This window comes from Lytechinus pictus, chromosome 4 (assembly GCF_037042905.1).
Source record: "Lytechinus pictus isolate F3 Inbred chromosome 4, Lp3.0, whole genome shotgun sequence".
Classification (NCBI taxonomy): Eukaryota; Metazoa; Echinodermata; class Echinoidea; order Temnopleuroida; family Toxopneustidae; genus Lytechinus; species Lytechinus pictus.
In genome coordinates this window covers 25,405,731-25,419,827 of record NC_087248.1, presented here as the reverse complement: position 1 = coordinate 25,419,827, position 14,097 = coordinate 25,405,731, and the positions used below count along the sequence as shown (strand labels likewise).

At 33.3% G+C, this 14,097-nt stretch overlaps 1 protein-coding gene across 1 annotated transcript in view; it reads left to right on the top strand.

Moving 5' to 3' along the window:
* The window catches only part of LOC129259229 (uncharacterized), a 69,978-nt gene that overhangs the window by 41,007 nt on the left and 14,874 nt on the right, over positions 1 to 14,097 (top strand). Inside the window, exons 14-18 of the mRNA XM_064098717.1 lie at positions 6,580 to 6,744; positions 7,733 to 7,897; positions 8,866 to 9,030; positions 10,011 to 10,175; positions 11,435 to 11,599. Of these exons, the coding sequence (XP_063954787.1) occupies positions 6,580 to 6,744; positions 7,733 to 7,897; positions 8,866 to 9,030; positions 10,011 to 10,175; positions 11,435 to 11,599 (825 nt within the window). The remainder of the gene's footprint in view (positions 1 to 6,579; positions 6,745 to 7,732; positions 7,898 to 8,865; positions 9,031 to 10,010; positions 10,176 to 11,434; positions 11,600 to 14,097) is intronic.

The following is a 14,097-nucleotide window of genomic DNA, read 5'->3' as shown; positions in this document are numbered from 1 at the left end:
TTTTCAAACTCTGTGGAAGAGATTTCCACATGATTGGTTATATTATATACGATAAACCGCTTGCAATTTTGTTTTGTTTAAATTTTGATAAAAATATATTTATCAAAAGCTAAAAACATATCAAAATTATTTTGAATATTAGTTACTCTTTAACTCTCGGGACTGTAAGCATTTTGGTAGTTCTGTACATAGCGGTCAGTGTTGTAGTGCCTTGATGCTCGGCCTTGGCCTTAAGGCGCCTTAAGGCCTACTTTTTCAAAGCCTTGGCCTTGAACATTCAAGCCTTGGCCTTGAGAGGGCCTTGGCCTTGGCCTTGAGGATTTTGAGCCTTGAAATTTCAAGGCATTTTCAAGGCATTTTCAAGGCATTTTATATTTTGTACTTTCATTTGTTTTTATATAAGTAGTTACATAATGTTTAAATTGTTCTGTATATATAATGACACTAATGGTCAATACTACCAGTCAGCAGTAGCAGTAGCAGCAGCAGTAGTAAGTGTACTTAGCAGTGCCATCAATTTTAATTATCAAGAATTATCATCACATACTTAAGTAACAAAGAAAACAGAAGTGATGAAAAATAACATTATTTATTGGTAATATGTTGTTTAAAAATGATGATAATGGCAAAATCAATAATAATGATAATGATGAAGATTATAGTGATTTTATGACAGGAATAATTCTGACAGATCTGACTGCAATTTTGACAACTATTTCATACTTTCAGAATAGCTACATGTAACTCCAAAAAATGATAACAAGGTTGATTTCTATTCCATTAGGATTTTCCTTGTATTATCTTTGACCAACAAGAATGTTTAAGTCTTCATGATATTCTGAAAAGATTTGGTAAACTTGAACACAACAGGCAAGACAGAAGAATGGGAAGAGAGACAGAGAGAAGGGGAGGCTGGTTCGGCAGAATATACTGCTAAATCAGTTAATATGTTGATAGGCAGTACATCTATTTTTTTTTTTTGGGGGGGGGGTATAGTGTCTCAGATTGACAAAACAGAGTAAAAAAAAAGATTACTTGTTTTTAATCATATGGTTCGACAGTGAATTTCATTTCACTACAGTTTAAAGGAAACAAAATATTTGTTTTTGTGTCAGTGTGGTTTCATAGAAAACTCTATTTTATTGTTTTAAGAAATAATTAAGATTTAAAATCCCCCAATTAATAGTGTGGGGTGTGCCCCGTTTATTTTATATCCTTTTGATTATAAATTTATTTTTTAGTATTCTTTATTCCAGTTTTTGAGGTAAATTAATAGAAGATACAAGAAAAGAGAGTTGAAATTTAATATTGGTTGTTAACAGAAAAAAAAACATGAAAACTGACAAGAGTCCTAAAAATGACTCATTTTCAGGTCGGCATTTGAAAATTTCAAAATTGCGCTTTGTGCTCTCTTGCCCCCCCCCCCCCTGACAAATTCCCTGTAGGAAAAAATGCCCGTTTTCCAAAATCGAAAATGCCCTTTTTTCCAAATCAAATGTGCCCTTTTTCAAAAAGAAATACCTTTTTATAGTAAAACATTATACATTTTAGATTAAAAAATCACAAAATTTTGGATCGCGCTCGCATAAATTATTGTTAAGTAAGGTACTCATTCTGTTCCCATTTACAAAAAAAAATGCGTAGAATGTCCAGTTATCAGGTTAGAATATCACAAATTTTTGAGCTCGCGCTTTGCGCTCGCATTATTTGATTGGTGAGTTTAATGTATCCTATTTATGAGTCACTAAATGCAGTCCAGAACAGCTTCCTTTTCTGGTCAGTAAAATTTTAGCTCGCGCTTCGCGTTCGCGTTAATTTTTTAGTAAGGTGCATATCCTTTTCATGATTACAAAAACAGCTTGGAATATTTAATTTTCATTTCTCATTACACGAAATGTCCAGAAGTTTGAGCTCGTGGTTCGTGCTGGCAACATCTCACAAGGATGCCCTTTTAACAGTGATTAGTGCCATAATTGACCGAAAATCGAGTTTTACAACTTCAGAATTGATTTTTTTTTTCAAAGCTGCTCGCTCGCTACGCTTTCTGGCAGAAAAGTAAAGCCTAAATCAAAATATCTGTCTTATCAATTAGAAATCACTTTAAAAAGGCTTTCATTTTGACTTATAAATGTATTTTTAGGCTTTGACACCCCCCCCCAAAAAAAACGTTCTGCCTCCCCTGTCCCAGGGAGTGGAGAAAGACATACGTTGATAATGGGCATGCCAGGATCAAATGACCGTGGTAATGATAATTATTGCAATGTAAATCGCCTAGAAAAATAATGTATTAAATGTACAAATGTACTACATTATTATTTTAATAATGTCTAAATCTATCATGAAATTATTTTTGTTTTACATGCTTGTACAAGGGTCAAAATTTTCGCTCGCTCACACCTTTAATACATTTTGCCCTGTGTGTCATGTCCGCCGCCTAAGCATTGTTGTCTCATTGTTCCATATACATGTATTGAAAGTTTGAAATGCCTTGGCCTTGGCCTTGAGGTTTTCAGGCCTTGGCCTTGGCCTTGGGTTTGCATGCCTTGGCCTCGGCCTTGGGTATTGAAGCCTTGGCCTTGGGTATTTAAGCCTTGGCCTTGGCCTTGGCCTTGGCCTTGGAGGATTGAGCCTTGACTACAACACTGATAGCGGTTGCATGATGCTGCACTGCAAAATGAACCTTGTGTAACAACTTTTAACAAGTTTTTATTTCTATTTCTATTTTCACATAATAATCGGGATGATAATTTCCCAAAAGAGGGTATGGTATTATATGAGACACGCAAACCGAAATGGAGAACATATTTCCACTGTTGTTGATTTTTTTTTTTATATATTGCATTATTTATTTTTAACACGAATAACGTCATGCAACATTTAGTATCCCTAAATTAGACCCCAAAAGAGCCAATCTGGAATAAAATTATTGGAAATGGTTTTTTGACTGATTTGAGTAGGTATGGGTGTCAACATTTACCAAAAAAAAGTTAGGAGGAATACGGGTTGGGGAAAGTGCTTTTTTTCAAGGTCAAATGTCAATGACCTTTTCGTACATACTGTAAAATGGTATCTCTGATATGATAAGGTACATGCTGGTGATCATGGTGTCAAAATGTACAGATTCTTACAAGAAGATCAAATAAAATAAACTTAAGTACCTAGAATGCACATTCACCAATAAAATTCAAGGTCAAAGCTTTTCAAAGGTCAATGACCTATTTACATTATATACCATACTGTATAATGGTATCCCTGCGATGAAAAAGCACAGGTTGGTGATCATGGTGTCAAAATGCACAGATTCTTACCAGAAGATCAAATGGAATAAAATTAAGTACCTAGAATGCACATTCACGCATAAAATTTAAGGCCAAAGGTCAATGACCTTTTATACTACATATACCATATTATATAATTGTATCTCTAAGATAAAACGGTGCAGGTTGGTGTTCTTGGTGTCAAAACACGCATATTCTTACAGGAAGATAAAATAAAATTAAGCATCGAAAATGCACATTCACCCATAAAATTCAAGGACAAAGGTCAATGTCCTTTTTAACATTAGATAATAATAATGGTATCTCTGAGATAAAACACCGCAGGTTGGTGATCTTGGTGCCAAAATCCAAAGACTTGTACAAGAAGATTAAACAACACTAAAATAAGTATAAAGAATAAACTTTCACCCTTGAAATCCTAGATCAGAGGAAATATATAATCTATATGATATAAAAATAACCAAAAACAATATCTTTTGTGTTCATATTTTATATCTGAATAATGTTAATAACCATGGCTAATTTGTAATGAAAACATGGAGGTTTCATAATTTCGGTCTGAAATAATGAAGGCCATGGAGAATGTATTTAGGGGTCAGGGGTCAATGAGCCCTTTCCAAAATTAAGTTTAAAAAGTTGATAACCAAATAACACTTTTTCATATACTGCGATGCATTGCCAAGGCACTGAAAAAATAAATGAAATCAAGTATATAATTTGAAATGATTTTTATCTTAAGTAGCAGCATTTAATGCATCATTATATCTAAATCAAGGTTGTCGTGTCTTTTCTCTCCAGCGATAGGCCACTCACCTCAATGCTATAATAAATACTATAAACTATTAGCTTAATCTTTTGAAAATGGACAGGACAGGTCTAACTCTCATGTCACAGCTAGCATCATCTGAGAGCATTTCCAAACAGCAGAGGGATGATGATGATGATGAAATGAAGGATGATGAAATTAGAGCTGCAGCTTCTGTCATATACATATAGTAAATTATATATATATCAACTTCAACAAAGGTGAATTCCCGTATTATTAGTACCTTTCATCAGTTTATTGCGAGCTGCCAGAATCTCTTGTGATGCTAATGCTGCAAGACAAAACTTCATATCTGCTCTCTGCCGTACGTCACTCATGATGCTATTTCTACTAGGTATCAGTTTGTACAAGGATCATGTTTTTGGTCCAGAACAACTGATTATTATCATGCACAAATTAGGCATATAGCAATGAAGTTCAAAAGGAGATAATAGCTTACAAGTACACATCCATCGACCTAACAAAACTCCTACAGCACCACTTCCAGTTCTTGAGAATCAAGCTGTGCAATTATCAGTAATAATATGGACTCTGGTCTGATATCCCTTGACAGAACGTTAGGCTTTCATTGAATGGGTCAGATCAAAGTCTTGAAAATGTCAGAAGGTTTTCAAGAGTTCAATTACTCTTTGCTGAAGTTGAGACACTTAACTTCATCTATGACAAAAAAGCTGCAGCTCTAATGATTGCCTTATTTTAATTCTTCGTCATTGTCCCTGGCTATATGAAAATGTTCTCGGATGATGCTTGCCATAAGACTTAGACCTATCCTTTCCATTTACAGATTAAGTTATAGCGTTATAGTATTGATTGTAGCATTTGAGGTTAGTGACCTATTGCTTCAGAGAAATTAGTACCTTGATTTAGATTTATAAAATGCATATCTAAATGCTGCTACTTTAGGTAACTTCACCATTGTCACCATTTCAAATTATATCACACATTATTTTTTTTTTACACTTTTGTCAATGCATTACAGTATATTATAAGAAAAAGTGCTATTTGATCCAATTTTACCTATAACTAAATTTGTGTTCTTTTTCCACGCAGGTCAGTCTTTTTCCCATCAGAATCACTATACCTACATGCCACAATCACGTTATATCGACCTATTTACTTAAATTCCCTGACGCTATTGACATAGTTGATTGACCTTTAACTCCTAAATATATTTTCCATGGCCATTTTTTATCCTTATTTCTTTCAGAGTGAAATTATTAGACTTCCAAGTGTTCATTACAAATAGTTATCTTTCTTTCTATTATTCACAAATAAAATGTGAATATAATGGATAAATTTCTTTTTTTTTCTTTTTCATGGATATATAAATATTTATCAACTTTTGACCTTTGACTTTGGATATTGGATTATTTTGAGTCTTTTTTATCTTCTTGCAAAAATTGCTTTTTGACATCAAAATCACCAACATGCAGCGTTTTATCTCAGAGATACCTTTATACGATATATAGCCTATGTAAAAAGGTCACTGACCTTTGACCTTGAACTTTATGGGTTAGTATGCATTCTAGGTGATTAACTTTATCTTATTTGACCTTCCTGTAAGAATCTGGGAATTTTGATACAACGATCACCAACCTGTGCCGTTTCATCTCAGAGATACTATTATACAGTGTGATACATAATGTAAAAAAGGTCATTGACCTTTGAAAGGCTTTTACCTTGAATTTTATAGTTTAATATGCATTCTGGGTACTTAATTCTATTTCATTTGATCTTCCTGTAAGAACCTCTGCATTTTGACACCAATATCACCAACCTGCACCTTTTCATCTCAGAGATACCATTATACCGTATATGGTATACAATGTAAAAAAAAAGTCATTGAGCTTTGAAACCTTTGACCTTGAATTTCATTCATTTGGTGAATGAGCATTGTAGGTACTTGATTTGATTTCATTTGATCTTCTTGTAAGAATCTGTGCATTTTGACACCAAGATCACCAACCTGCGCCTTTTCATCTGAGAGATAGCATTATACCGTATATGGTATATGATGTAGAAAAAAGGTCATTGAACTTTGAAGGGCTTTGACCTTGAATTTTATTGTTTAATGTGCATTCTGGGTAATTAATTTGATTTATTTGATCTTCTTGTACGAATCTGTGCATTTTGACACCTAGATCACCAACCTGTAATATTTTATCTGGGAGATACCATGATACAGTATATTTAAAAAGGTCATTGACCTTTGACCTTGAAAAAAAGCACTTTCCCCAACCCGTATTCCTTCTAACTTTTTTTTGGTAAATGTTGACACCCATACCTACTCAAATCAGTCAAAAAACCATTTCCAATAATTTTATTCCAGTTGGTTACTAATTACGGGATACTAATTAGTGTCTTATTGTGTTGTTGAAATTACTGATTGATATGGTGAATATGATTTTACTACACACTGGAGTGTAAGGAATATACAATAATTTTCAATTCATTTTCTTGTTACTTTTATATCAGATTGAGATTCTTCAACTCGGTGAGAATCTCAGTAAACGTCCGTCTGCATCACGTGATCTCGCTCACTTCGTCTGTAAGATGAATCATCTGAAGAACCTCACACTCTCCGGTCAGTATCATGATGACTTCTACTCAACATCATCGTCGATGGCATCAACTGCAAAGGTAATTAGTTATTAGGATGTTTTATATGTGAAGTAAGAGTACGTAATGAAACTATAATGGTCTTCAAATTGTCTCATGAGGCCATTATGCCTTATATAAACTAAAATTGTCGATTCCACCTTGCAATGAATCTCTTCTTGGATTGTTATCAAAATCAATTGTCATTTAATAGTCAATAGTAAAAAGGACCCAAGAAAAGTCATTTAACATGATAACCACTATACAACATGCATTTGGCATAATGATATATTGTGATAAAAAAAATGTACTACTCTGTACTACAAAAATAAATGTATATGTATTTCAAACAAATGATTAATTTCAGAATATTTGCATCGTGGCATTATAGTGGTGAAAGAAATGAAGGCTATTGGGTATATTTTTCGGATTAAATATGCATTGTGATTAAAAGACCAGACTTAATGGTGTTTTTACAACAAAATCGAACAATGTTTCACTTTCTGATTTCAATTCATTCTAATGTATTATGAATATTTTATTCAACAGTTAAGACATAAAATCAAATTGGCTACATTTTATACAATAAGCCGCTTGGAATTTCGTTTTCTTTGACTTTCAATAACTAGATCTATCATAAGAACATCGCAAAATTATTTTGAACATTTTTAGTTACTCTTTTAACTCTCGGGACTGTTAGCTTTTTGGCACTTCTGTACATGATAGCGGTTGCAAAGGGCTGCACTACAAAATGAACCTTGTGTAACAGCTTGTAACAAGTTTTATTTCTATTTCTATTTTCAGTGAAATGAGGGGTATGGTATTATATAAGACACGAAAAAAGGGAATGGAGAACATGTCTCCATTTTTTTTTTTTGCATCGATTGCTTTTACCATAAATACTGTCATACAACGTTAGTGTGTCCATGTGTTGATGGGATTAATTATTAATAGGGTAAATTCAATACACACTCGAGTGCAAGGAATGTAAAGAGATTTTGATTTCATTTTCACGTTACTATAATATCAGATTGAGATTCTTCATCTCAGTGAGAATCTCAGTCAACGTCCGTCTGCATCACGTGATCTTGCTCAGTTCATCTGTAAGATGAATCATCTGAAGAACCTCACACTCTCCGGTCAGTATCATGATGACTTCTACTCAACATCATCGTCGATGGCATCCACTGCGAAGGTACTTTTTATTAAGAGGTTTTTACAAAAAGGGAGGGTACTTAATGAAACCATAATGGTCTTGTAATTGTCTCATGAGGGTATGATGCCTTATATAAACTAAAGTTGTCAATTTTACTTTGCAATGATTCTCTTCTTGAATTGTTATTAAAATCAATTTTCATTTAATAGTCAACAGGACCGAAGAAAATTAATAAACCACTGTATTATTGTGATAATGAATTACACATCTCGCTCAACAATTAATGTATCTGTATTCCAGACAAATAACTAATATCAATATATTTGATTGTGGCATTGAAGTGGTGTAAGAAATGAACGCTATTGGGTTTATTTTTCGGATTAAACAAGCATTGTGATCAAAGGACCAGACTAAAAGGTATTATCACAACAAAATCGAACAGTGCTTCACTTTCTAATTTCAATTCATTATAATGTATTAGGAATATTTGATTCAAAGGTTAAAACATAAAATCATATTGGTTACATTTTATACAATAAACCGCTTGGAATTTTGTTTTGTTTGAAGTTTAATAAATACATCTATCATAGAAACATCGAAAATCATTTTGAATGTTATTTAGTTACTCTTTTTAACTCTCGGGTTTGCTAGCTTTTTTGGAACATCTGTACATAGCGGTTTCATGGGGCTGCACTGCAAAATGAACCTTGTGTAACAGCTTGTAACAAGTTTTATTTCTATTTCTATTTTCAGTGAATAATCGGGATGATAAATTCCCAAATGAGGGGTATGGTATTATAGAAGACACGAATAAGGGAATGTAGAACATATCTCCATTTTTTTTTATTGCATCGATTTCTTTTACCATACATACTGTCATACAACGTTAGTGTGTCTATGTGTTGATGGGGTTAATTATTAATAGGGTAAATATGATTTTAATACACACTCGAGTGCAAGGAATGTAAAGAAATTTTGATTTCATTTTCACGTTACTATTTAATCAGATTGAGATTCTTCATCTCAGTGAGGATCTCAGTGAACGTCCGTCTGCATCACGTGATCTCGCTCAGTTCATCTGTAAGATGAATCATCTGAAGAACCTCACACTCTACGGTCAGTATCATGATGACTTCTACTCAACATCATCGTCGATGGCATCAATTGCAAAGGTAATATTTATTAGAAGGTTTTTATATGTAAAGGAAGAGTGCTTAATGAAACAATAATGGTCTCCAAATTTTTTCATGAGGGTATGATGCCTCATGTAAACTAAAATTGTCAATTTTACTTTGCAATGATTCTCTTCTTGAATTGTTATTAAAATCAATTTTCATTTAATAGTCAACAGGACCGAAGAAAATTAATAAACCACTGTACAACATGCATTATTGTGATAATGAATTACACAACTCGCTCAACAATTAATGTATCTGTATTCCAGACAAATAACTAATATCAATATATTTGATTGTGGCATTGAAGTGGTGTAAGAAATGAACGCTATTGGGTTTATTTTTCGGATTAAACAAGCATTGTGATCAAAGGACCAGACTAAAAGGTATTATCACAACAAAATCGAACAGTGCTTCACTTTCTAATTTCAATTCATTATAATGTGTTAGGAATATTTGATTCAAAGGTTAAAACATAAAATCATATTGGTTACATTTTATACAATAAACCGCTTGGAATTTTGTTTTGTTTGAAGTTTAATAAATACATCTATCATAGAAACATCGAAAATCATTTTGAATATTATTTAGTTACTCTTTTTAACTCTCGGGTTTGCTAGCTTTTTTTGGAACATCTGTACATAGCGGTTTCATGGGGCTGCACTGCAAAATGAACCTTGTGTAACAGCTTGTAACAAGTTTTATTTCTATTTCTATTTTCAGTGAATAATCGGGATGATAAATTCCCAAATGAGGGGTATGGTATTATAGAAGACACGAAAAAGGGAATGTAGAACATATCTCCATTTTTTTTTATTGCATCGATTTATTTTACCATACATACTGTCATACAACGTTAGTGTGTCTATGTGTTGATGGGGTTAATTATTAATAGGGTAAATATGATTTCAATACACACTCGAGTGCAAGGAATGTAAAGAAATTTTGATTTCATTTTCACGTTACTATTTAATCAGATTGAGATTCTTCTTCTCAGTGAGAATTTCAGTCAACGTCCGTCTGCATCACGTGATCTCGCTCAGTTCATCTGTAAGATGAATCATCTGAAGAACCTCACACTCTTCGGTCAGTATCATGATGACTTCTACTCAACATCATTGTCGATGGCATCAACTGCGAAGGTACTATTTATTAGGAGGTTTTTATATAAAGGGATGGTACTTAATGGAGCCATAATGGTCTTCTAATTTTCTCATGAGGCTACGATGCCTTATATAAACTAAAATTGGCAATTCCACTTTGCAATGAATCTATTCTTGAATTGTTATTAAAATCAACTGTCATGTAATACGCAATAGTAAGCAAGACCCAGGAAACTTCATAAACATGCTCAACCACTATACACCATGCAATTGACATATTATGATGAAGATATACCCAACTTGCTCAACAATAAATGTACCTGTATTTCAGACAAATAGAATTTCAATATATTTGCATCGTGGCATTATAGCGGTGTAAACAAAATGAAGGTTATTAGGTTTTAAATTCGGATTAAACAAGCATTGTGATCACAGGACTAGACTAAATATGAATAATTACTACCAAATCGAACAATATTTTACTTTCTAATTTCAATTAATTTCAATGTATTATAAACATTTTATCTAACGGTTAGGACCTAAAATCATATTAATAATAATAATAATAATAGTAATAATACATGATATTTGTATAGCGCATTTTCTTTCTTGATTAGATGCTCAAGGCGCTTCAGAGCAGGACAACAAAAACTATTTACCTAGTTATAATACATGCCTGAACAATAAGTCAATGTCTATCAAAAGCAGTCTTAAACAAGTATGTTTTCAGCTTTCCCTTGAAGGTGTTTCAGTGAAGTCTGGGTTTTCAAACTCTGTGGAAGAGAATTCCACATGATTGGTTATATTATATACGATAAACCGCTTGCAATTTTCTTTTGTTTAAATTTTGATAAAAATATATTTATCAAAAGCTAAAAACATATCAAAATCATCTTGAATATTAGTTACTCTTTTAACTCTCGGGACTGTAAGCATTTTGGTCGTTCATAGCGGTTGCATGATGCTGCACTGCAAAATAAACCTTGTGTAACAGCTTTTAACAAGTTTTTATTTCTATTTATATTTTCACATAATAATCGGGATGATCATTTCTTAAAAGAGGGGTATGGTATAATAGGAGACACGCAAACCGGAATGGAGAACATATTTCAACTGTTGTTGATTTTTTTAAATATATTGCATCATTTCTGTTTACCACGAATAACGTCATGCAACATTAGTGTCTTATTGTGTTGTTGAAATTACTGATTGATATGGTGAATATGATTTTACTACACACTGGAGTGTAAGGAATATACAGTAATTTTTTATTCATTTTCACGTTACTATTATATCAGATTGAGATTCTTCATCTCAGTGAGGATCTCAGTGAACGTCCGTCTGCATCACGTGATCTCGATCACTTCGTCTGTAAGATGAATCATCTGAAGAACCTCACACTCTACGGTCAGTATCATGATGACTTCTACTCAACATCATTGTCGATGGCATCAACTGCAAAGGTAATTAGTTATTAGGATGTTCTATATGTGAAGTAAGAGTACGTAATGAAACCATAATGGTCTTCAAATTGTCTCATGAGGCCATTATGCCTTTAATATATAAACTAAAATTGTCGATTTCACTTTGCAATAAATCTTTTCTTGAATTGTTATTAAAATAAATTGTCATAAAATAGTCAATAGTAAACAGGTCCTGACCATTGAAAATTCAGGAATCATTGTTTCTCTTTTCATTTTTATTTTTAGAATCTGCGAAAAATGACTTTATCAATAATACCCCCTTGAACTATTTGTATGTAGCCCGACTAGCTCAATCATTTAACGTAGCTTCTAAATATGTTTTGTACTTGATATTTGATTCTTCAACAACCGAATAATATCCCATGAAAAAACATTTACAATCACAAACACATTTTTTTCTCTCTTTTATTTATCAAATTGTAAAGTTTGATTCTCCACTGGCGTAAATGAGGTCAAAGTAGTGGAGGGGTTGATAGCAATATATTGATCCAATAATCTACAATTCATAAATGGACGTATCATGACCATACTCTTATGATGCAGGGTTATAACATTTTTAATATGCTAACGGATTTGCCGTGACCAAAATCTTGTAAGATAAGATTGGGAGCGGAGCTCCGGTGCGCGATAATTTTTTGCATTTTGAGAATGCAAAATCATTAAAAAAGGGCAAATAAAAAAAATCTCACCGCAGTAGTATTCACCATTCATCATTTGATTTTAAAAATATCGTTTCTGTTCCAAAATGCGCCCCCCCCCCCCCCGCTTAACCGGTTTTCTGACGGTTAGTCTAACATCACTTGGTCTAATTATCAGATAGGCTAACAACATTCGGGCTAAACCCACTTAGTCCCTTTCTCTTTTGGTCTAATGACCACTTGGTCTAATAACAATTTGTCTAATGACCTCTTGGTCTAATAGCCAATTGGTCTAATGACCACTTGGTCTAATAGCCAACTGGTCTAATGCCCAGTTCGGCTAATCCTCACTTGGTCCATTACTCAGTTGGTCTAGTGTGTAGTTGGTCTAATGTGCAGTTGGTCTAATTTCCATTTCGGCTAATTTCCACTTGGTCTTATTTCCACTTGGTCTAATTTCCAGATAATCTAACATTCATTTTGTCTACATGGAACTTGGTCTTATTTGTAAAGTTTGGTGACTTGTTTTCGAATTTCTTTTGAAAATTGTTAAGTTTTAAGCCGCGCGCCGGCTTCAAATCTCCACACACGCGCCCCTCGATATTTGAAACCAATTAGAGTGACGTACGATATATTTTCATCCTCAAGTTTTAAAAATCTTGGGATTTTCAAAACCCTTTGTGGAAGAAAACAAATATTTGGGGATTAAACAAATTTTTTGGACATTTTGTCTATTTAAGGGGACGTTTGAAGGTTTGGTGAAAAACAATGAACTTTGCTATTTTCTGTAAAATAACGCTGATAAACAATCATAGAGGTGAAAAAAAGTAAGATTTGTATTCATCCTCATCTATGTAGGCCTATACGATCTACTGTAGATAGTTAATGGCTTGCTTAACCCAGTCAGGGTTCAGTTTTTCAAGAAAACAAAAATCCCTGATTTTTCTCTGATGAAGTTTAAAAATTCCATGATTATTATTCAAACCCATTCCCAGTATTTCATATTTTCTAAGTTGTTGCAGTGAATTACTTGTATTATTATTTTGTTTACATATATACATGTAGGCCTATTATTATTTCTAATTATGTACCCGTAGGCCTACTTGTACTGTAGTAAAGGAAGCTACACTAAAAATGCCTGACTGACTTTTGTGCTTTCAACTTTTGAGCCGATCACAATTCCCTGATTTTGCCCTCATTTAAGGCATTTTCCCCTGATTTGAGGTTATCCCCTGATTTATCCCTATCCAGGGTGACCGAATTTCACAAAATGAAATACGGGACAATTGACGAAGAAGGCTACACAGTGTTACACCAGTGAAAAATTATAAAGAATTGGAAGGGAGGGTGAACAAAAGAATAAAGGAGAGAAAGAAAAGACGAAATAAAAGACAATAATTGAGAAGAAAGAAACAAATTCAAGGGGAAAATGAAGGAAAAAATAAAAGAAAGTTAGACCAAGTAGTCATTAGACCATTTGGCTATAAGACCAAGTGGTCATTAGACCAAATGAATATTAGACCAGGTAGTCATTAGACCATTTGGCTATTAGACGAATTGGATATTAGACCAAGTGGGAATTAGACGAATTCGATATTAGCCGAACTTGCTGTAGACGAAATGAGTATAGACTATGTGAATTTGGACGAACTGATAAGAAGACTTAGTGGTATTAGACCATCCGATAATTCACCGCTTGAACTTGAAAGTGATAACCGTTTTTTTTTTTTTTGGTTGTCAAATTTATTTTGGACGAAATGACCTTACATTTTGGGTGATGACCTTTTTTTTTTTTTTTTTTTTTTTTGGGGGGGGGGTGTTAAAATTCCCGGGGGAAAT